We start from the raw sequence: 25,322 nt of genomic DNA, 5'->3' as shown, positions 1-25,322 counted from the left end.
CTATTAATAGTTTTCTGACCGATCTTCTAATTCTGTTCTTCTCTCCTCCAACCTGCCCATTATATAGATGCCAAAATAACCTCCTTGATGAACAGAAGTCATCCTGTAAGGGCCCTTTAAATGGGCGGACACGGTGCAAGGAGAGATTGAGGCCCAGAAGTAATTTCTGTGGATATTAGGACTGCCCTTCGGTGGGATCCTGGCCATATTGAGATAGCTTTGTAATGGGTGACTCTCTCGCTGATTGGCTGTGTGTGTGACCTCACAGGCCCTATGTAAGCCCACTGCAGGCAGCAATCGCCCTCTTTAATCTGGCGTTCTTCACCTTGGCTTCCCAGCCTGGGTGGCCAAGCCAAGATGGGTAGCCAAAAGAGGTAAGGGTTTTGGTAGTGAACACATGGGTCTTCAGACCAGGTGTTCACTCGGGAACCAACAAGTCAGGGCATCAGTCAGGGCATTATGTGAATAGGTATAATAAAGGCTTTTAAGATTGAACGTGGCTGTTCTTGAGCGTGCTACCGGTTATTAAGCTATAGATTCAAGAGATTGTGGCCAGAGACCTTTGAGGGCCTCAGAGGAGGCGAGCCGGGTAGAGTTGACACTGCAACTCTGTTGGGCCTAGGACAGACTAGTAATTGTAACTGCAAGGAGGGCACGCTATATCATCCCTCTATTCCAAAGCCCCCAGCAGCTCCCCATTGTCTAGAACAATGTAAAAATACCACACAGAGACATTTAAGACCCTTCCCAATCTAGGTCTCTTCTATGTACCTAGCCATCGCTCTGTGTAATTCCTCTCTGTGTGCGCTACCATTATACTGCATTACACTGTTCCTGAATACCATCCTATGTATATATATGTGTGTGTGTCAGGCACTTTTCAATACAATAGATAAAACCTTGATGGCCTCAGGAAGACCTGAATTCATATCCTGACTCTGGGTTTTTATTAGCTTTCTGACCTCGGTTTCTTAATGTTCTCACATTTATAAAGAACTTTCAAATCTTAGAGCATTATTTAAATGTGAGCTATTAATATTACTGTAAATCTTCAAGTGCCACATAAATACTACTTATTGTTGTTGTTATATCTGACAAATGCTGAGGAAGCAGAATGGTTAGAGCATTCAAATAATTACTCGATGTAGGACCCTGGGAAAGTGAATTAAAATCTGTAACATTAGTTTTCTCATCTATAGAATGGAAACAGTAGCAGCTTATAGGGGGTGTAGATCAAAATCAAATGAGGTAAATAACAAATGCGAAGCATTTTGCAAACCTTTAAACAATATTTTTTTTATCATTATTATCTACACTTACTGAATTTTTCCTTAAAGCCTTAGTTAGCTCAGGTGGTTTTCCAGATATAACTTTGCCTACAATTGTTGCATGCTTTCTTAAGTCGTCTTAGATCACTTTGTAGATCTCAATCTGCCCCTGTGTAACTTACCTTATATCAAACTTCACACATGTTCTATTCTCACAACAGAATGAAGATAGAGATGGTTTACTTTTTAAAAATATTCCTAGCACCTAGTACATGCCAGACTCAGAAAGACCTACTGAAAAAGATGAATCCACCTTTACAAAGCTAACTGAAAAAAAAAAGACTTTCCATCAACTAATTTCAAGTAGATATTCTAAAAAACTTTGGAGGGAAAAAGAAAATAACTAGATAACACCATACTTAGAGAAAATGGGCCTAAGACAAGAGTTCTTAAACACACTGGGTTCCAAGGGGTTCCTGCTAAGGTCTTTAATGGTGATTTAAGCAGTAAATAATTTAAAAGAATATCAAGAGTAGTAAGTTACCTTTGGTTCACAATACAATTTTAATTGTTGAAAAAAGTTTTTAGAACAAAAACATGTTGGGAACCATAGGTCTATAGTATGTAGAAGAAAAGTGAATTGCCTGAAGTCCCCAAACTAGTGTGTATCAGAAGCAAAACTTGAACTAAGATCTTTCGTAGTCCTATTCTTACTGGACCATGCTTCTTTTCTCTGAAGAATAAACCTAAAATTTCATCTCGTCAGAGAGAAAGAGTGGGGAGAGGGGAAGAAAATGGTGAAAAAGGATGAAATAGTAGTCAGAATAGTTATCAGGTTTCTTCAGGCATTTCTTTGTTTTGGACCAGATCCATTATTTTGCCGTTCAAAAATTTCTGACAAGGGAAGTCCCTCTACTAATGGACATCAGTGCCTGACCTGCAACTAAGATGCTGATTGGGGAACTAAGAGTTAAATGATTCTCCTGGTGTCACAATGCAATATATATTAGAGCTGGGACAGGATCCCATGTCTTCTTGATTTAAAACCAAGCGGTTAGTTCCTATGTCATACTGCCTTTCACCTTGGTAAATAGACATCATTCTAATGGAGCCACAAATACATCCACATAGTTCTTAAACAGGAATCTATTTACAAACCACTCTACACAATTATCTCTTCTTCACTTCACGATATAAGTTTCCCCTAACTCACCAAACTGGCTTCTGGCTTTTTACTTCAGTTAGCCATTCTTTTACTCCCTTTACAAGACTGCTATATGAAACAATTTCTAATAAATGGGGGAAAGAGAGAACTGTGTATCTTCAATTCCTCATTTTTAAAATCACCTTGTCTGACTTAGCTCACTTCATGTTTAAATGGCTCATAAAATAAAAACCTGAACAGTAAACCCAGATTTCAGCATGGAAAGAAGGTCATAACCCAAGCAAGAAATTGGCAAGGTAAAGAGTAAAACCCCGAGGGCTGGAAAGAATCGTTTAATTCAGTCCACTTATTTGAAATGTCATGAGAAAGAAGGTCTTGGCTTATTCTGATCCACAGGATAGAACAAGGAACAATGGGTGGAAGTCTCAAAAGGGCAAATCTTGGCTTGAGGTCAGGAGAAACTTCCTCCCAATTGGAATTATCCAAGAATGGAATACGATGCCCCAAGAAATGGTAGTGTCCCCCTTACTGAAGTTCTTCGAAGGAAGGATAGTAAACCACTTTTCAGGAGTGTTGGCAGTGGGGGAATTTTTAGGGAGTTGGTGGGAGTTGGGGTTCTTGATGTCCTTTCCAACTTGGACCTTCTGTGATAAAACAAATCTTAAAAAAATAAAAACCTGGAATAAGAATCCTATAGGTCATATAATAAGACATAATAATAAGATTCCAAGAATCTCTGGAAATTCCTAGTGAATATTATTTCAGGACATTTGTGACATCCTTCAGTTCTCAGAACAAACAATTCACAAACTTTTAATAAAAACTTACCATCTTTAGATTTGCCTAGACACTAAGCACTACACTAAATATAGAATAGAAAGATAAAAAGACAAAAAATAGTCCCTGAATTCAAGGAGCTTATGTAATAATGGGGTGGGGGGAGACAAAATGTAAATTGATAAATACAAGTTACATATAAAGAAGGAACATAAGATTCAAAAGGAGGAGGAAATAGAGACCTTTGCTGAAGGGGACATTTGTTCCAAATCTAGAAAAAAGCCAGAGAGGTCAAGAGGCAGAAGTAAGAAGATGATAAAGGAATTAAAAAGCAATGTGGAAAAAAATGAAGAGAAGGGTATAGGAATGGGGTGGAGGAGTAGTTGGTAGGAAGAGAATGAACATATAACAAAGAAACTCCCAACATGCAACACTTCCATTGCCATTAAAATTTCACAAATTACCTAAGGCTATATTCACAATGGAGCATTTTTCCAAATAGCTAAACTGGGGTGAATCTAAACTCAAATCATAGAAAGTTTTCATTGAACAATGGACTGGATAATTGCTTTGAGTGAATGCAGAATGTTCTAATTTGTTCAGAGAAATCATTGCCAAGCTATTCAACATATGGCTCTAGTATGTACTTTAATATAAATAAAGTAGATAAACAGGAAGCTATTTTACAGATTACTTTGGGAAATAGTCCCCTTTTCATAACAATCAGCTATATGATTTACTATCCTTGATGGTGGGAAAATGTGTGCTTTTACTGAAAGTTAGTTGTTTAATAAATTTACGTTTACATAGAGAGAAAAATTAGACAACTATACCTGGAGCCCTTGCTCCAGGACAATACTGCCAGTAAAGTCAGAAGGAAAATCAAGTTTGACTGCTTTAATTTAAATGTCTTCATTGAAAAAACATCTCTCTCAAAAAATATTTCTCATAATAATAATTATACATTTATTTGATTTTACATCAAAATGAAATTTATTCACAGTTTTCCCTGGTTTTACATATATAGAATCAAAGGAAGAGGATTGTCTATGTTTCCTTGGGCATCTACTAACCTGGGTAGCCTTTAGCATGATTAATTCCTCAATAACTCGAGATATAATTTTAATCAGTAAAGAAAATAATATTCCTCATATTCACATTCTTATCACATAAAGAAATTATTCCTCATTAACAAGGCATTTTCCTCTAAGATTTCTGACACTTTATACATATATTATTGTTTCCATTTTACACATAATATGGTTGAGTCAAAGGAACTTCATGTGATTCCCTGCCCTTTCTTATATTAGCAAAATTCAGGAGCTGTATTTAGATAGTCTATACTATCTTTGTATGGGTTGCTGTCTGTTAGCTCTTGACTAAAGAAGAGGGTTGTTTTCCAGCTGTTCCCAATGGTCAAAAACACCAACTGAGATACCAACATCTAATAGACATGACTTTAGCCAAAATGCAAATGACTAATATTTCCTTTCTGGGAGCCCTTATTGAACTACTTGGTCAGTATTTTTCTTCCTTAATGGAATACCTTTCCAAAGACAAGCCAAACTGCATAATTATTGATTTGAATTTATAAAGCAACCTAATTAAGACAAAGGATGAGGAAACAAAAAAGATAAAGGACCATTCACCCATATCCTCTCTCCTCTAAAAATAACAAAACACAAATAAGCAAATGAAAATAATGAGCTATGTGGCAGAACTCAACTGACCAAATCATAATTCAACTCTGAACACAGATGGTGAACTAGACAATCCTGTGTCTTCCTTTATATCCCTAGGGCTTAGCACAGTACCTGGCATATAGTAGGTGCTTAATAAATGATTATTGACTGACTAAATTTTATTCTGGTTGGAGAAGCATGGCACAGCTTTGTTATTAGAAGGACTTGAGATCAAGTCCCATATCTTACATATTATAGCTCTGGAGCCCTAGACAAGTCTCTTAACTTCTCAATGGCCCAGCAGTTACCTACTTCAGATGAATGGAACAGGTGAGTTTCAGTGGAGGTATTTTTCACACTTGTCAAATTAAACATCTTAACAGCAACAATGAAGACCCAGAATCTCTGGAGGTTTTACTCAGTTGCTCACAGTATCCTTTTAATCTCAATAATGTCTTCATAGACCAAAAATCAACTAGTATTTATTTATTAAGCATTTACCATATGCCCGGGGAATCATGTTATATGTTGTGGGTACAGACAAAACAAAGCACTCTCTGCCCTTAAGGAGTTTGTAGCTTATTGGGAAGACACCGAGTATATGTGTAGACATGTACAAAACATACAGCAGTACATTTTTATGCTCAGTTCCTCCCTTATCTAAATAGAACATTACCTCAAGAACTGCAGAAATAAATCACAAAGCAATATAGTTGATCCTCTGCCATGATGTGACCCTACCCCACTAAGTATTTTGCCCACAGGATGAGAGGATTCCTTACCTCTGACTTCTGTGGCTGCCGTGCCATTCGACCACGTGGTCCACTTACTCCTGTGCTTGCCGACTTCGTGGACTTTACATATGTACCTCCCTTGGTCTGCTGGCTGAAGGTTTAGAACAGAGAGGCTGTACAGTCTCCCATACCTTTCTTCCAGGAGGCGAAGCCTCTGACGGTTAAAACTTCTGCTATAATTTCCATAGTACTGAATCATCTTCAGTCTTGTCATTTTGATCATTAGCTTCTCCTGTGATGGAGAGAGTGCAAAAAGCCAACGAATGGCCAGGGAATTGTCCTTCCGTCTTTTCTGGGAAACATGACAAAAAAGGGTCGCGTTTTCTCCCTCCAAATACTGGACAACTGGTCCTGGTGAGACCGTTACATTGAGGGCTTCACAAACATCTGCAAAGAAAAAGACAAAGGAGATAACGAGGATTCAGCCCTGCCCTTGAGTGGAGTCAGCTCGTTTTCATCCAAGGCTCTTAGTATACAGCTTCATCCCTTACTAGGATTCTTCATCCCCAATTAGTGATAATGTATGGAGACCACAACTGATTTCAGGAAACATTTTTAAGCAACTACCATGTGGAAAGCATTGTTTTAGGTGTTGGAGACAAAGCATAAAAAGGAATAGTTACTGCTCACAAAGAGATTGCACTCCACGGGGGAAGGTAGATAGACAGACATATGCTATATATGCATGTAGATAGAAGAAAGGAGAGAGAAAGACAGAGAGAAAGAGAAAGGGGGAGGGAGAGACACATACACACAGAGACAGACAGAGAGACATAGAGAGTGACACAGAGAAACAGAGACAAACAGAGAGGGGGGAAGAAGGAGGGAAGGAGAGAGAGAGAGACAGAGAGAGAGAGAGAGAGAGACAGAGACAGAGACAGAGAGAGACAGAGAGAGAGACAGAGAGAGAGACAGAGAGACAGAGAGAGAGACAGAGAGAGAGACCAAGAGAGAGAGAGACAGAGAGAGAGACCAAGAGAGAGAGAGACAGAGAGAGAGAGACAGAGACAAAGAGAAGGAGGGAGGAAGGATAGAGAGAGACCCAGAAAGACAGAGAAAAAGGGGGGAGGGACAGAGGGAGGGAGGAAGGGAGAGACAGAGAAAGAGGAGGGAGAGAGAGAAAGAGAGACAAAAAGATGGGGGAAGGGAGAAGGAGACAAAGACCAGAGACAGAGATAGACAGGGAAGGAGACGAGAGAAAGACACAACCAGAGACGGAGAAAAAGAGGGAAGAAGGAGGAGAGGGAGAGGAGAGAGATATAAGGAGGGGAAAAGGGAACAAGGGAGGAAAGGAAGAAGGAGAGAAGGAAAGATAAAAAAGAAGGAAGCAAAGAAATAAGAAGGGAACAAAAGAGAAGAAAGGGAAGGATGGAGAAAGGAAGTTAGGAAAGATGAAGAAAAGGTAGAATTAAAAAAATATTCATCCAATATCAGTCTCCACCTTTTGCTGAAAAGAAAATTACTTTCAAGATTTTGAGTCTCTTTAGGACTCAGTTTCCTTCTCCATACAGTGAGGGAAGGGAGTTGAACCATATACCACTAAAGTCTCCTTTCACCTCTAACATTAAAGTATACTTGGAAATGATGTTATGGGCGACATGTTCAGCTTCCAAAGCACCATCTGGCCTAATAGGGACAGAAGATAATGTAACTGCCTTTTTATTCTTTTCTAGCCTAATCATTGCAAACTTCACTAAGGCCCCTTAACAAGGATCAACATGTGTTGTACCAGAAGTGGATCAAGTGAAACCAGATGTGTTAGTCAAAGGAAATAACAACCAACATAAAAAAAATCCTAAACGGGCCTTCCTATTTTCTCTTCTGGTTCACAGAACCATATCCTTAGAGCTGATAGGGACCTCAGGGGTCCCTATCATTTTGCATCTGAGGAACTGAGCCCCAGAGATGCTGAATCATTTGTTGGTCACACAGCTACCAGTAAGTACCTTAGCTGGGATTCGAACCGGGTGTTCCTGACTCCAAACTCATTCTCTATTCATAGAGAACATTAGCATTCAATTCTCCCTTCTTCCCTTAAGCAATGCAAAACTAATAATATCCATCAAAGTGGAGTTTTCATCTGACCAGATGAAGGATTCAGGTGTTCTTTACTGCCACCTCATAAAGGTGGAAGAGTCTTTAGGTGCCATTAGGAGCAGGGGCTCTTAATCCTTTGTCATTGACACCGTCCCACAGTCAGCTGCTAATAGTTTGGGGAGAGCCCATGATTAAATTTTCAGCATGGACATTTAGAAATGTGCAATTGCTACCAATGAAGACTGATTTGTCATTTTGTGGATTTTCTAGATTTAGGAAAGTGATGGAGAAAATGTTAGTAATGAAGATTAAACTTTAAAATGTGTCCTGCATTCTTGTTTTTGAGAGAGCAGATATTAAACATTTACCAGCAAATCCTTGCATGGATTCAGTTGGTCATGTGAACCTTACCTTCTCAGACTAATGTTTTTAAATAATTGCAGGGAATGCTAGGTTTCATCCACAGATCAGCATAAATACAATATCACCCTCATTCAAATCATTTGTGATAGTCAAAGTGAGGAAACTGAGACCCTAAGATTTGAATCTAGGTCCTCTGACATGCCTTGCCTGAATAACTTCTCTCTTTTTTAATATGTTTCTAATTTTTTGGATCTCATAAGTTTCTGAAGATGAAACAAAAAGAGAAGAAAGGAGGAAAGAAATCCCAAGCATTGTTAAAACTTAGGGAATAAAAATGTAACCTGACATTTACTAAATACAAGTGTAACCTGACATACCAGCATTTGCCGGTAAAGGCAAATTGTCATCATTTCCTAGGCAGACATACACCTGAGAGTGGGAGGAAGTTCTCAGAGCATTCCCCATATGCTCGTATCTCATATGACTTCTCATAGTCTCAAAGGAGCAGAAGATAAAGGGTTAACTGGGAAATGAAGGCAATTTCTCTTCCGAATCCATCCAAGATTTAGAATTCTGATCCTAGTTCTTTGAGGAAATCTGTTTCTCAAACTCTAAATAGTAGAGATCAGACTAATTGAACTATAATGTCCATTCTAACCTTGAAGTTCCAATATCAAGGTCACATAGGAACAGAGATCCAAAGTAGACAGAACAAGGAGATGTGGAGCATCTATGCTAAAAATACTTGACAGCTAGAGGAAACCTCAAAGAGCATTCAGTCTAACTCCCTACTTTTAGAGATGAAATAACTAAGACCCAGGAACTTTAGACTCATTGAGTTCTTAAATTCAACATATCTACAACTGAATTTATCTTTCCCCCAGGGTCTCCTCAATTTTGAATTTCCCTGTTAGCCTTGTGGACACCACCATCTTCCCAGTTACAGAGGTTTGAAACATCCCTTAATTCCTTCCTCTCTCACCCTGTCTCTGATACCCAATCTGTTGGTAAATCCTGTCATTTTTCCTTCCTCACATTTCCTGCATATACTTCCCTCTCTCCTTGGGCAATGCTACCATCCTGGGGCATCCCCTCATCACTCTCCCAGACTCTGGTAATAAATAGCCCACTCTTTGATCTCCCTGTATCAAGCCTTTCCCCATAACAGTTCATCCTCTCCTCAACTGTAAAATTAATCTTCCTAAAACTCAGTTCTGATTATAGCAGAAGCTCCCTGTCACTTCAAGGATCAATTATAAAATTCTCCATTTAGCATCCAAAGCCATTTATAATCTAGTCTCCTCACAACTCACTCACTGCATATATTCTGTGATCCAATCTTTGGTCTCCTTGCTGCTCCTTGTCATTCCAACTCCTGCCTTGGAGCATATTCTTTCCCTCCTCATCCCTCATCTTTAAGAAGCCTTTTCTGATCTCCCTTACCATCAGTGCCTCCTTTGCATTGGTTATGTTTCATTTATCTTGTATATCATAGCTTGTTTGTAGCCACTTGTTTTCATGCTCTCTCTCTCATTAGACTGTAAGCTCTCTGAGAGCAGGAATTTTGCTGGTAGGTTTGGGTTTTTTGCCTTTTTTATATCCTTGCACTTAGAATAATTGATGATGCTTGTGGCAGCTAGGTGGCTCACTGGAGCACGAGATCTAGAGTCGGGAGGATCTGAATTCACATTCAGCTTCAGATACTTCTTAGCTGTGTGATTCTGGGCAAATCTCTTAACCCTTTTTGCCTAGGTTCTTCATCTGTAAAATGAGCCGGAGAAGGAAATGGCAAACATCTCAGTATCTTTGCCAAGAAAACCCTCAATGAGGTTGTAAGAACTGGACATGACTAAAATGACTCAATGACAACAAATAAATTTAATAAATGCTTGTTGACCAACTTTCCCAAAGACTCACAGAGACAGAACAAAAATTGGAACTTAGATCCTTTAACTCCAAAGCCTTTAACTCTTTCCATTGAATGGATCTGTATTTAGTATAATTGAAATAGAGTAAAAATGAGAGGGGGGGAAGAAGGAATGAGGAGAAGATATATATATATATATATATATTTATTATATATATATATATATATATATATATATATATATATATATATATATATATATATATATATATATATATATATATGTTGGGGAGAAGGAGTGGAGAGTAGGAAGAATTCTTGAAGTCTTCCTCCTGCTCATTGCAATTTCAGACATTTATGTTCAATTATCAGAGGACTCCATAACCACAGAGGGTGGTCTTCTCTAAAGCAGCTGCTATAACTAAATAAAATCAGTAACATCTGGAAAGTAACGATTTATAGTCAAGTTTTCTTTATTATATCTGGCCATTGCATATTTTTTTTAAAAAACAATGCTGTAACATTTTCAGCAAAAAAAAAATACTTTTTCTAATTTCATCAGCCAATTTCAAGGGGAAGAGGGAGACAATCATTGAACTCAGTTATTTTCCTGATATTAAAAAAAATATATGGAATTGAAATGAATAAGAAAGGCTTGATTAGATGGCAGACTTGTTGCGGGCAGCATCCATGTCTTTTGCTTCTCACAGTGCTTAGCCCAGAACTATATGAGATGAATGAACACTTACAACCTAAATAAAGGCAAGGACAAAAGTAATGATATTAAATCATGCTGCTGCTGTCCAGTATCAGTCCTTTTATATCAGTCCTTTTATCATGATAATGCTCAGGCACTAGCTGACTTTACGGCCTTCTTACTTATTTAGTTCTTATCTTTTTATAATAAGACTTTGTCTACCACCATTCTCCTAAAACAAGTATCTCCAATAACCTCAACCTTGCTCCAGCCCTTATCTTTCTTGATCTCTCTGTACAGGACTAGTGATAACTTTTCTTTCCTTGGCCTCCATATCATACTACTGGTATGTCTACTGTTTCTCCCCATACCCTTCTCTTTGCTTCTCTGTTCCTACTCTTTATCCTTTTCCAAAGCACCAAAAAAAATCTATTACCCAAGATTTTGGACTCAACCTTTTCTCCATTGCTCTGAGCACTCTCTTCAATGATGAATTCCCAACTTGACTCTTTTGAAATCCTATTCATCTATCAAGGCAAAGTCCAAATGTTACCTCTTTGCATGACTTCTCCCCAGGCCCCTCAACATAAAGAAAGTTGTTCCTGTTTTGAACTCCCCTAATAGTGGATTTATATCTTTCTTATAGGACATATCCCATTCTATATGAATTAGGGATTAAAGTGAGCATTTAGCTTAACTTCCCTACTTAGAGTAGAATATAAGCTGCCTTCTAAAGTGAGATTTATTTTTTTTAATTTATCTAATATTTATGTATATAATTTATTTGCATATATACTATATAAGTATATAGATATAGGTGTGTATATGTATATATGTGTGTGTGTATATATACATACATAGACAAATAGAAATAAATAAATCAATATAGAGCTAGATATCATCCATTGCCTATCAACATAGTAAGCTCTCTGAAAGCAAGGACAGTACCTTGTTTATGATTTATAATGCCAAGGCCTGGGTTATTACTATCCATATATTACTAAGGAAAACTGTCCTTGGAAGAAAGCATGTGCCCAATATTGTGTCAAAAGTGCATGATTCCAAATACGGGCTTTACTTTATTCCTAAGTCTGGTTTGAATAAAGCTTGAGTTTGGCCTGTAATCACATTATTGTTCAGTGTATACGAATAAATAAATAGAACAGAGTAGGGGGGAATGGAGCAATAGAAGAGAGGAAAATAATTGAACCAGGGAAAGTAATTTCCTGAGTTCATAGATATACATCTGGAAAGAAACTCAGAGACCACTTAACCTAGATCCCTTATTTTAGAGATGAGGTCTCTGCTTAGGGATTATATATGCATATATTAGATATACATATGTATATATGTGCATAGGTGTGTGTATGTATACATGCATGTACATATACACTTTTATGTGTGTATGTGACTATAGATGTGTGTATTCTCTCTCAGGGAACAGTCTATATTTAGAGACAATCCACTACCAGACCAACATGAGTATATTAATGGGCTGTATTAAAGAAATATATGATTGAAAAAGGCAGTCTGATAACAAAGGAAAGAAAGGAGTCATCCATGGATGGACCATGTGGCTTGCTGACATCTTTGCATCCCTAAGACCAGACCAGGAAGTCCCCAGGGTGTTGCTGGGACTCCCAAGGGAGCTTGGTCAAGGCTGAGCAGGTACGAATGGTTGACAGCCTGCAGCCGAGGCCCCCTGCAACCCTCTTGGTAGAATTCCGTGCACAGTGTGTACACCCTGAGGCCAGAGCTCTGCGTGGGCTGCAGGACCTCCCTGGGGAGCCACTCTCAGACTGTGCCCCACGGGCCCATTTCCCATCACAGCTGCCCGGGAGAAGCAGTCGCTGGTTTTCAGGACTTTAAGTCACCCCACAAATGGCTCCCTGCTGGGGATAGGGAGAGCTGAGAAAAGCAGGAAATTAGAACAATATGGCCAGCGTGATAGGACAGACTCAACCCTGCTCGCCAGCCTCTTCCTATTAACGCCGCATGAAAAACCAGATTATTTATAGTGACTGAAATATGAGGAAAAAGAGCCATAGATTCTCAGTCCCTTAGAAGGAACCAGATTCCGCTCTTGGAGGCCAGCAAGGTTCCTGTGCTCCCAAGGCCCCAAGAGTTTCAGAGCCCAGGTGAAGGGGTGCAGGAAGCACTGATGCCAGGTCACCTTGTAGGGCACAATCCTGCCATGTTTGCCATAATGCCAGAAAGAAAACCGCGTCCAAGCAGAAAGAATGCTCTCCTCTTGTCTATTTCCTTTCTTCTGAGAGAGAAGTGGTGGACTACAGGGACAGAATGTCCTGTTAGACATGACTGATGTGCCCACTTGTTTGGTTTAATTGATTTTATTGCTTTTCTTCCTTAGAGGAGAGAGTTCTGAGGGTAGAGAACAAAAAAAAAGTGTGGAAAAAGGAACAAGATAAAGTTCCACTAAAACTAATATTTAAAGGCTTTAATTTTACTTGTAGAGATGCCATTTACTAGCCACATGCATATCAGCCAATTGATTGCACTCTCTGAACCTCAATTTACTCACCTGTAAAATAGAAATAATAATAGTGGTAGCAGATAGAGTTATAGAAAATGTGTTTTGCAAATGATAAAGCCACATGTAAATGCAAGTCATTATTCCTATGACTAGTGTTTCCATAATTAAATCTCAATTTCTCCAATTAATCATCCAAGTTCCCAGTTTCCTCACTAAAGGAACAATTTCAATTATTAGAAAAACCTTTAACCTTCTTTACTATTCATGTCTACTCTCAAAATATTTGTAACTTTTCCATTCAAGTCATTAATTAAGCATTTATGGTACTTAATATGGCAAATGCTGATGGAGGAAAAAACAAACTTGAATAAGACTTGGCATCTTATCTCATGGTCTTTACCCTCCAATAGAAGGAATAAAGCAAACCTACAAATAATTATTTTATGCAATAATACATGATAAATGTATCAAGAAAGTACATATTTTAAAAAGTTATGTGAGGTCTGAAGGCTAAAAACTCATAGGCTGACAGATCTAGAATGAGAAGAAATTTAAAGATTATTTAATACAACTTTTCCCTTGATAGTTGAGAAAATGGAGGTTCAAGATAGGTAAATAATTTGCCCAAGTTCATACAAGCTTAAAGTACAAAAGTTGGGATTTGAACCCAAGCTCCCATTACCCTAACTTGAACAAACATTCTTTTCATTGCACCATGTAGTCTCTCAAAGGATGTGAGATTGCCCAGGGACAATCAAGGAAGACTTCTTGGAAATGGTAGGGGTTGAGTTTTACATCCAAACAGGAGTTAATAACCCTTTTTTGTGTCAGTAGGGTAAAGCCAATGGATTCTTCTGAATGATATAGAATGTTTTAAGATGGACATAATAAAATACACAAGTTTATAAAGGAATGGAAATATATTGAAATACAATTATCAAAAAAAGACTTAAAGTTTATGGACTCCAGGTTAAAAAGCCCTGAATTAAAGAATTTAGCCACGTTAGAGGGGAAGGAAAGACCTTCCTTTCTTCCAATCTCCAGAAGAGATTGGAATCAAATGAGTCAGGAGATACAGAATACTCCTTGTTGACTGGTGTGAAAAAGTTATATGAGATCAAGATGGAGAATCTGGATGGGACTAGATTTTGGAAAGCCTTGAATGTCAGGAGAAGTCTGAATTTTAATCACTAGATAATAGGGAGACAGTAAACACTTTTGAGCAAAGGAATAATCTGCCCAAATTTATGAATAAAGTAGATTATTTTTGCCCCTCTACAAAGGATGGAGAGAGAAGAAAAGTGGGACAAATTGGTAGGAGGATCTCCAGTAATGAGGGCAAGCAAGGGTTAAAACTATAAACTAAGACTTTGAGTGCATGGACTCTGGTTGCTGAATAACCATTGTAGCTGTGTGTTAGAGAGCAGCAGGTCCGTAAGATGATTCTGCTGTTTGTAACATAAATCCCAAGCTGCGTTGCTGTAACGTGCTCTCCTGGCAGTTACAATTACTAGTCTGTCCTAGACCCACCAGAGTACCTTTGACCACTGTCCTTTGCAGTGTGAACTCTACCTGGCTCGCCTCCTCTGAGGCCTTCTAAGGTCTCTGGCCACAATCTCTTGAATCTATAGCTTAATAACCGGTAGCGCACTCAAGAACAACCACATGTAATCTTAAAAGCCTTTATTATACCTACTCACATAATGCCCTAACTGATGCCCTGACTTGTTGGTTCCCTGGTGAACACCTGGTCAGAAGACCCATGTGTTCACTACCAAAACCCTTACCTCTTTTGGCTACCCATCTTGGCTTGGCCACCCAGGCTAGGGAGCCAGAGTGAAGAGCACCAGGTTAAAGAGGGCGGTTGCTGCCTGCAGTGGGCTTACATAGGGCCTGTGAGGTCACACACACAGCCAATCAGCGAGAGAGTCACCCATTACGAAACTATCTCAATATGGCCAGGATCCTGCCCAAGGGCAGTCCTAATATCCACAGAAATTACTTCTGGGCCTCAATCTCCCGATGCACTGTGTCCGCCCATTTAAAGGGCCCTTACACGTTGCTATAGGGAAGAGTGCCCTGACTTGCTAGTCAAGAGATGGTGAATTCAAATCCCACTTGGGATACTATGTGAGTGACCTTCAGAAAAACATTTGACCTCCTTACACTTTCACATCTATGATCCATATTTACAGGACAAGGAGAAAGCCGATGAGACAGCGCTCAGATTATCTGACCTCTTACATTTTCATTAGCATCATTTATTCTTTGAAAATCAAGCAAATGGTTGATTTATTGTTCTATTGGATATTAAGACTTAAGTGACTAGGAAAAATATTTAGTAAAATATATTAAAATTCAAAGTGCTTTGTGCATTCACTCCCCCCTTAGAAAGCTTGTTGTTAAACACTTACTAGTACCTACATGGACCCATCCCCTTGTGGGAAACAGTGTCTTACTTCACATACAGACACAGAAACAGAGAAAAAAAGACAGATTTCCCCTCCAATCTCTGCCCCTTGACAGATGTATTTGAAACCTCTCTTTATTTTTAGTGCCTTTATTGCTAGGATCTGATTCCTGAAAAGGACCTTTATGTCTGCTTTTCTCTTTTTGTCTCCAATCTTGCTATCAACTGTAACAGAGGAAGAAACTCCTTTCATTTTTGCACGGCCACCTGGCTGATGCTCAGTTACTCCTGAGAATGGTTTGACTTCCCTTAGAGTCATACTCCTGGCATCATGTCAGCCTTGAAAGAGCTTTTAAAAAGAACAGCTTCTCAAGGCTGAGTCTACCACAAGACCTCCCTGAACTCCCTTGGTTTCTTCCCCTTCTTCCTCCAGACCCCATGTGGTTAGAAGCAAATATTCTTGAGCATTCCCACCACCACCACTCCTACAAATAAGTGGCATTTATATATACTTTAGGTTTGCAAAGTGATTTCCACAGGAAAGTTGTCCCCAAAGTATTAGCAGTTTGAAATAGCACTGTCTTTAGAACACTCATAGCAACCCTGCTAAGTAAGTGCTATTATTATCCCCACTTTTACAGATGAGGAAACTGAGGCTGAGGGAAAATGAAAGTCTTACCCAGAATCACACAGCTATTAAATGTCTGAAGCAGAATTTGTACTCCAGGATTTCACCCACTGAGCAATTAATTGTCTCTACTGTATGCAACATCCTGTGGTAGATCTAAAATGGCTTAAGAGATGATCCTTGATATGACACTGTATTTAGAAACATAAGATACGGACTCTAGGCCTCCTTATGATTGTGACCTCATTACTGTTGCAGCCCATTAATGTTTGTCCACCCTGTTTGATCCTCCCATAATTCAGTCAGTCATTTAGTCCATAAGCATGTATTAGGCATCTACTATGTGTCAGGCACACAGAGGGTTTGACCTTCCCTCACTTTTCCTTCATATCTTAAAAACACCAAAAGCACACACCAAAAGTTATCCATCAATTATCTGTCAATTTCATCTATTATCTAGTTCACTTGGTCTTTCCTTATCTAACACTATCCATCCCTATATATTTATCCATCTATTTATCTCTCTTTATCTTTCCCTATATCTATGCATCTCTCCTATCTATCCATTTATCTATCATCTAGCTCAATCTATCTCTCCTTATCTAACCCTATATATCCCTATCTATTTTCCAAATATTTATCTTTCTTTCTCTTTCTTTCCCTATATCTATATATCTCTTCCTATTTATTTCTCTATTTGTCTCTCCCATCTATTTATCCATTTATCTGTTTGTTTGTTTATCTGTCTATCGATAGATTGTCTTTATGGGATAGTAGATAGCCTGTCTCAAAGCCAAGAAAACCTGGTTCTGCTTCTAGCACATACTCTATGTATAACCCCAAGCAAATCCCTAACTTCCTAGTAAACTTCCTAGTACTCTAGACAACATTCTAAGACTGTAAATTGCAAAGCAAGTGCGGACCTGCCTTAGTAGCAGGTGTTTTATACCACACCAGTGGAATAATCACTGATCTCCTTTCTATCCCTATGAAGAGCCCTTAGAGAGACACCTCAAGTGGACAATGAATTGGGTTCAGAATTAAGCAGGAGAATGGGTTACATTTCTTTGAGAAATTGCCAAGTTCTTTTAATAATTTCAAACTCTTCAAACAAACAAAGGTCCATGTTTTAATATGTCTTTTCATCTGGCATTGTATGACTGGAAGACATGGAATATTTCAGTCTCGGAAGTTACGGACACATGAGGAAAATGAACAATTCAAGATGCAGAGAAGGGATTGTCTGAGAAGACTTCTGGGAAGTAGTTACTGTGTTTAGATGAAGGGCAGTGGACAGTTCCATGAAAAGGGAACTGTGTGAGCTCAAAAAAAAAAAAAAAAAAAAAAAAAAAAGGAACATATTCAAGAAGTTGGACATATCAGTTTGGCTAGAGGGTGTATAGAAGAGTAATAGTTTTGTGTCCTGGGAGATTAGATAGGAAACTAAGGGTCAGATCAAGTACTATTTTGAATAATAGACCAAGCAGTTTGGACTTTATCCTGTGGCTGGACTTTATCCACAGCCAAAAGAACATAGAGGTGAAGCAGAAAAGTAATGAGCCGCCCTATTTAGTAACAAAGTGAGAAGTGGAAGGCATTCTCTCTCCCTCCTCCCTTCCCTTCACCCCGCCCCCAGGGAAGCTAATAAATTTTGCATTTTCATAATATTTTGTCTTACATAAAATAAAATATGTTTTTCTGAATTAATTCAGCTTTACTTCTTTCCCTGACACCTGTTTGAATTCAGCTACTTTAGAGTATGAGGTTATTGGAATGCTGCTGTAAATTACATTCCATTCAATATGGTAAGGGCCAACTCTCCAGCTGCCTCTCCACAAATCTCACGCTGTCCCCTCTCCCTCCCCAGATTCAAAATCTCTCTGGGTTTCCATTTGTAACCAAATATGTTATCACCCAGCGTGCTTTTACCCAAAGTAATGAATTCCTTCAAGTACTGCAGTCCATATCTCTTCTCCTCAAGCTGCGTTCTAGTTGGCTCTTTCCTAAACCCCAGAGGTAGCTACATTTCAGCAGTGACATCCATGCCAGAGTCTTTTGGAACAAAGTGATATTGCTGATGGAAAACCAGGCAATTCTAAGCCTGCTACCTTTTAGAGTTTCACAACGAAAATAAAAGTCATTGTATAAAGGAAAGTTATCATATTTATTCAGGATTATTTTCACTTTAAAAATAAGCACTTTGCTCACATCAAAAAATAGGACAAACAAAAGATTCAATATACGTAGAGATCTCAAAGCACTAAAGAATAAGTCTAAATTCACAAATAAGTCCAAATATTCATACTTGCTGACATTAACTACTGATTTCTAATTTTTCCAACCAAATCTCATGGTCAGGCACAGGATACCCCTTGCCATTTAGTTACTGATCCCTAGATTTCTAATTCTGTTTGAGATGTCCCAGAGTCCCAACCTGTTCTAAACCTGGACCCATTGTCTTTCTACCCCGTCATTACTCCTTAACATCTCTGATGCCTTGTCACCTGCCCTTCTATTTTTCATGCCTCAGTAATTAAATAGAAATATGCATTCCCTCTTTTATGTGCTGTCTCCTGATAATAGAATGGAAGTTCCTTGAAAATAGGGATTATCTCTATTTTCTATTTGTATATCCAGTGCTTAAAACAATGTTTGGCATATTGTGCTCAAATAATGCTTTTCCTTTGTGTTCCATCCCAAAACTAAAAAGGTTACCTTGGTTACAGGTTCCTGAGACACCTCTCCACAGGGGACAACTGATTACTATTCAGCTAAGAAGATCAGTCTTCAAACCTTGGAGTTTTTAAATAGTTTCAATACTTTCAATTGTTACATCTCTCTCCCCTCTCCTTCTATTTCTCCTCTTCCTCCCTTCCTCTCTTTTTCCCAGTCTTCCTTTCTGGCTTCACACTTATATTCATTTCACATAACCAATTTATTCACAAGTTTTGCTATTTCTATCTTCACAATATCCCTCAAATGTGTCCTCTTGTCTCCAAGGGCCATCTCCAGACATGCTAATATCTTGTCACTGGATCCAGAAGACCTCAGAAGAAAGGATAAAGCTGGTGACTTTGCACAGTCCTTCCTCACTTAAATTTAATTCACTTACAAGTCATGGTATCACTTTCCTAATGTTGTGGTCCTCTTCAAGAAAGAAGGACAAACACCAACCTGTAAGTAGTAGTAATTGACCCACTAGTTCCAATTGAGCAACATGACTCCCTTTTTCCTTCCTCCCTCCCTCCCTCTCTCCCTCTCTCCCTCCCTTCCTCCCTCCCTCCCTCCCTCCCTTCCTTCCTTCCTTCCTTCCTTCCTTCCTTCCTTCCTTCCTTCCTTCCTTCCTTCCTTCCTTCCTTCCTTCCTTCCTTCCTTCCTTCCTTCCTTCTTTTCTTCTTTCCTTCCTCTCTTCCCTCCTTCCTTCCTTCTTATCTCCCTCCCTCCTTCCTTCTTCCCTCCCTCCTCTCCTCCCTCCCTCCTTCCTTCCTTGTTTCCTTCCTTTTTTTTTTTTTTTTTTTTATTTTTTTTTGATCACACAAATTTTAATCACTGAAACCTCACAAGATATCTTGGGAGTTAAGGGCTAGATTTCTTTCTTAAGGATCTTGTCTTTAACCCAAAGAGTTATTTGGTTATTGTTTGGATTCTGATGGCTCAGAGTTAGTGTAAATAGCAATGATCTGTTTTGTCCAGAAACCCTGAGGATCTTCCCCACCTAGATTGATTTTTTTTTTTGACTAGGTAAAAGAAATCATTTTTGTCTCATTTCTTACCTAATTTTAATCACTGAATGAGCATTGCTTCAATCAAAATGAGACCTGGGAAAGGGCCAAGGGTCTGCCACTGTACTCAGGGTCATTTTGAGTCATCCTGGCCTATATCTGACCACTGGACCCAGAGGGCTCTGGAAGGGAAAGAGACTGGATGACTCCCCCCACTTAAATCCAATTCCCCTGCAATTCAGGGTCTTACCTTCCTGTCATGGTCCTCTTCAAGAATGAAGGACAAACTAACAAAAACAGCCCCCTTCTCTCTGCTCACACAACCACCAAGTGATACAAGCTATCACCACTTTCTATTTCAATAGGCTGACAGTGGGTCTCCTTGCCTCAAGTCTCTTCCCATTCCAGTTCATCTTCTACTCAGCTACAAAAGTACAGCTATGAACATGTTGTTAGGATCACTAGGTGCTATCTCGTGTCTAATTTAGCCTGGTACTTAACAATTCTCTAGCTTAGAGTTCACACCTTTAGTTCAAACCTTTAAAGGAGTTCATACCTTTAAAGAAGCAAGTTCATTGGTTGTAGGAGTTCCCACAAGCCCATGGGAGTACCCACAAGCTCATTCTCAGAGAGGATAAAAAGAGGAACATTGAGTCTGAAAGGAAGCAGTCTGAATTGGGTCAAGGACAAGACTTCCCAGGAGAACTTCAGGGAAGCTTGAGGAGATTCAGAGCCAGGATTCAGGAAGAAGAGGATTCAAGATTCTACCTTTGCTCTGGCTGGAGGCTCCAGAAGCCTCCCAAGAAATCTGCTCACAGAGAAAAGGATTTACAGAAAAGAAACCTGCTCCCAGAGAAGAATTATAATTGAGAGATGACAGAACAGGACACTTGTCACTGCTCTACACAATAATCTCCCATGTCTCTCTATTACCTCCAAGATTTACGACAAAAGTCTCTTCTTGGCTCCCAAAGTTCTTCACAAACTGGCCCCTTTCTACCTTTCCAGTTTTTCTCATTTCTATATACTCAAAGATCTAAAAACACTGCACCTTCTTCCAGTTCCATGAATAGGACACTCCATCTCCTGACTCCATCTATTTTCACAGGCTGACCCCCAGTCCTAGACAGGGTATTCCACCTCATCTTCACCTCCTCCCTCTGATTTCCTTCTACACTTGGTTCAAATTCTACCTTTCTGCAGGAAGCCTTTCCTGCCCCTTCCCAGCTACTTCCTTTTCTTTGAAATTATCATCTAGCTAATATGCTATGATAATCATAGCATATCATAAGACATCTCATATATTACATATATATCATATTGTATTAATATATATCACAAGTAATATATAAGATAATCTCAGAAATTTTGCATTTGATCCTGGAAATAATAGGGAACTATTGGAGATTATTGTGGTCTGAGAATTAGAACTGTGCTTTAGCACAATGCCCTTTCTCCACTATTGCTTTTGCTCTGAGATTATTAAGTATGTGTATATAATTATCATTGTATCTATATTATATCATATCAGAGAAAATGCTTTTATGTGTGTATGCATGTTACATGCACATATGAACATATTCATCTGCATGTGCATGTAGATGGGAGAGTATTGCATATATATGCATACAGATATCATATATGTACACATATGTATGAGTGTGTCTATAATATATGCCTGCAAATGGCATGTACTGCATGTATATATGAGTACATGTGTAAGTATGCACACAAATATCACGTATGTACATGTATATGTGAATGTGTATATATGTGCCTACAAATTCCATGTATGTGCATGTATATATGAGTGTATGTGTATGCATGCATACAAATATCATGCACATACATGTATATACAAGTGTATACATAATATATGCCTACAAATGTCATGTATATGCATGTATATATATAGTGTATGTGTATGTATGCACACAAATATGTATATGCAAATGTGTATATAATGTGTGCCTACAAATGTCATCTGTGTGCATTTATGTGTGAGTATATGTGCATATAAATAACTTGTATGTGCATCTGTGTGTATATGTGCATGTAAATATCATGTATGTGCAAGGACATTTCATATTGTCTCCTTCCTTAGAATATGAGTTAGTTGAGAGCTGGGATCCTGTTTTTGCTTTTCTTTTTCTTCAGTGTTTAGCAGAGTGCCTGACATAAAAAGCATTTAATGAATTTGTTGACTATTTCTCTCTTCTTCCCCTCTTTCCTTCTCCCTTTCCTTTTCTCTCTTCCCTTCTTTTTCTCCTCTTTTTCCTCTCTCCTCCTTCCCTCTATATTGCAAACCAAAACAGATTTGGAGAAGAGGAAAGGCAATAAATATAAGGACACACTAGCAAACCAGAGCAAAATACCACTTTCGATTGTCCATCCAAAGGGCAGAGTGCCAAGGAGCACACAGTTCCAGAGGAAGAGGGTGACAGACAAGGGAAAAGATACAAGAGGATATTACAATCTCTGGCCCAAACCCACTTTCAGCGTATTCCCTTCTAGCGTCTAAGTGTGGTGTACGACTGAACCAGATTTTCCTCTGGGTCTGCAGAAAGTTGCAAAATAATCTTTCCTAAGAAATCCTCTCCAGAGCCTGAGAATGTTTGCGGCTGACCCTTCTGTGTGTGTGTCCCTTTTAAGCAGTCACCAGACTCTCTCACTCTCTTGTCTTAAATGCCTCCAATAAACAAACTTTTCCTTTCTGTTGTTTGACCAGGAGAGCCAGCCAGCTTGGAAGCCAGCTTCATGACAGCTTCTCCAAATAGAAAGTGCACTCACTCAGAGCCGCCTCAAAACAAAAAGGGGACGAGGCAGCCTGGGGAGCCAGAAAGAAAAAAGGGAGAGAAAAAAAATTTAATAGTCAAAAGCTCGGATTACAAGAGGCTCCAGGGCCAAGACATGGTCTGGGTTTGGGGCATCAAAGGGAAAGTACTGCGAAAACATCACATGGGGAGCCCGGGCAGGCGCCCCGGGCCCATTTGGGGGGTGGGTGGGCGCAGAGCTCTCCAACCGGGCAGGCGCCTGCCCTCCTCGGCTGGTGGGCTGGGGAACTCAGCAGGAGGCTTCCTAGGGCTCCTCTCGTCAGCCTTGGAACTCGCGGAGGAGTGGTCTGCGACCCTGCTTATCCTGGCACCGGGAAAAGAGTGCCCAGCCTGCCTTACGATTGGGGGAGACCGAGGGAAAGTTGGGTATCACCTTTTCCTGCGGCCCCGGGGAGAGGGAAGGATTCTCTCTGTCCAGAGTCAGGGAATGGGAGGGGGAGGGCTGAAAGGAGGGAGGGGTGGCCGTCTGCTCCCCTCCCTTCCCAGGGTCATCTTGGGAAGCAAAGGAGCGGAGGAGCTCCAGAGCGACTCCCGGCAACACAACTTCCCACCGGCCCCCGGACAAAGTCCTGGAACTGGCAGGGGCGCCCTCCCGTCCTCCGGCAGGGAAAGAAGAGCTCCCAAATGCAATCCCGCACCCCCCCCCCCCCCATCAACTCCAAGCCTTGCAGCTCCCGGCAGAGAGGCGCCCACGAGCCGCTCCGGGCACAGTCCGGAGCCCCAGCTGCCAAAGTTACTCCAGCAAGTTGCGCCCGCGCTGGGCCGGCTGCCCCGCCGCCTCCGCGCCGCCCCCACTCCACCGTCCCTGTCCCTGCCCCGCTTACCCGGGACCGGAGCCCGAGCCGCCAGGAACGCCAGGGCCAAGGCCAGGAGCCGCATCTCCCCATCCACTGCCAGGCGGGACTGGAGGAGAAGCGCCGCAGCTTCCTCCCTGCCTCGGATGGACCGACGGAGGGACGCGAACCCTCCTCCCGCCGCCTCTGGCCTCCCTCCCCACCCCCTTTCCCCCCACGCACGCCTCCTCTCCCTTCTCTCTCCCCAGCCTCCCTTTCCCCTCCTCCTTTTCTCTCCCTTCTCCGTCCCGGCCTCCCTTTCTCCTCCTCCTTTTCCTTCCCTTCCTTTCCCTACCTTTCTCCCCTCCTCCTATTTTCTCCCCTCCTTTTCTCGTCCCCACTCTCCTCCTCCTTCCCCTGCCCTAGCGAGTCCGCTGTACAATTTCCTGCACTCCCAGCAATTTGGAAAGTTTCCTTTCCCCTCCCCATCACCCAACCATTTGCTATTGCAAGAGGGGAAGTGGGGGTTGCTGTGCCTGGAACTTTTGTGGGAGGTGAGACGGGTTAGCGCATTTAGACCTCAGCCGCAGCTGCGGGAGGGAGACCCGCACACATGATCTGCCCGGCCCTCGGTCTGCAGTCTCTGCGTACAAAAGCTCTTTTGTAATGGTCAAGGAACAACTGGGAGGAAGCGAAGGAGGACGACCTTCTATCATCCCATCCTCATGCCCCTTTCAGACATGGGTGAAGTTAAGTTTTGCTCTAGAATAGATCTTAAAGTCTGGGCACTGCGGGATTATTAGCAGGTTCTTTCCGGGCCCAGGTGCCTGTGGGATTAGGGGCAGGTGACCACATCTCTGCCTGGGAGAAACCCAGCTTTTCTCTTGGTGCAGTGTGAGAGCTGCTGGTGAAGGGTTGCCAGGACACGCCGGGAGGTTTGTGGGACGCTCAGGAACTGTTCATCCTCACTAGGATTTCCTCCTAACTTCAAATCGAGTGGTCAGGGATCACAAAGACACAAAGGGGTGGGGGTGGGGAGGGCCGAGTATAAATTTTCTCTATTATCTCTTTGGACATTGAAAGCTTCCTGCTACCCCCAAAAGTACAGCAGAGGACTGAGCTGGGCCTTAATCCAAATGTCAGGAGCTAGAAAGATGAGTAAACTAAAGAAAACAGTGTAATAAAGATTTACTATAGATCAAAAGGGGCAACTACCTGGTGCAGTGGGTAGCTCTCCTACGGGCCTAGAACCAGGAAGTCCTGGATTCCAATACAGGCTCAGATACTAGTTGTGTGACTCTGGACAAGTAACTTAACCCTGTTTGCCTCAGTTTCCTAATCTGTCAAGTGAGCTGAAGAAGGAAATGGCAAACCCCTCCAGCATCTCTGCCAAGAAAACCTCAGAGTTGTGAAGAGTCTGAGATAACCCAAAAACAATAAAACTGTGTATATAGGGAAGAAAACAAGATTCAAATCTTGTGCCTGGCCATATACTCTGACCTCAGACCAGTCATTTAATTATAGTACTTCCAGTTCACTAAAGCTATAATTATGGCCAATTGTATTGATAATCTGCATAACAGACGGCAACTGTGGAGACTTCTCAAATTGATAGATCCAACTCAGCAAAATAAAATAAAATAAAATAAAAACGTTTGGCCATATGAGATAGCTTTGCTGTATTGTCTAAATTTTGTATCTGCCCAATTACCTACCACAGTGCTTAGAGGAACATCGTACACTTACCAGCTATGTGACTTGGGTCTATCCCCTTACTTCCCACAACCTCAATTTCCTCCTTTACAAAACAA

The 25,322-nt window shown here is 40.5% G+C and overlaps 1 protein-coding gene across 1 annotated transcript in view; it reads right to left on the bottom strand.

Annotated features, from left to right (window-relative positions):
• The window catches only part of VSTM4 (V-set and transmembrane domain containing 4), a 120,028-nt gene extending 96,313 nt beyond the window's left edge, over positions 1–23,715 (bottom strand). The window contains exons 1-2 of the mRNA XM_074296109.1: positions 23,563–23,715; positions 5,675–6,073 (exon numbers count right to left, since the gene is read on the bottom strand). Of these exons, the coding sequence (XP_074152210.1) occupies positions 5,675–6,073; positions 23,563–23,617 (454 nt within the window). The 5' untranslated portion in view covers positions 23,618–23,715. The remainder of the gene's footprint in view (positions 1–5,674; positions 6,074–23,562) is intronic.
• Positions 23,716–25,322: the final 1,607 nt, after the last annotated feature.

Source organism: Sminthopsis crassicaudata, chromosome 2 (genome assembly GCF_048593235.1).
Source record: "Sminthopsis crassicaudata isolate SCR6 chromosome 2, ASM4859323v1, whole genome shotgun sequence".
Classification (NCBI taxonomy): domain Eukaryota; kingdom Metazoa; phylum Chordata; class Mammalia; order Dasyuromorphia; family Dasyuridae; genus Sminthopsis; species Sminthopsis crassicaudata.
Note: the sequence above shows the minus strand (reverse complement) of the source record. Positions and strands in the feature narration are given on the sequence as shown.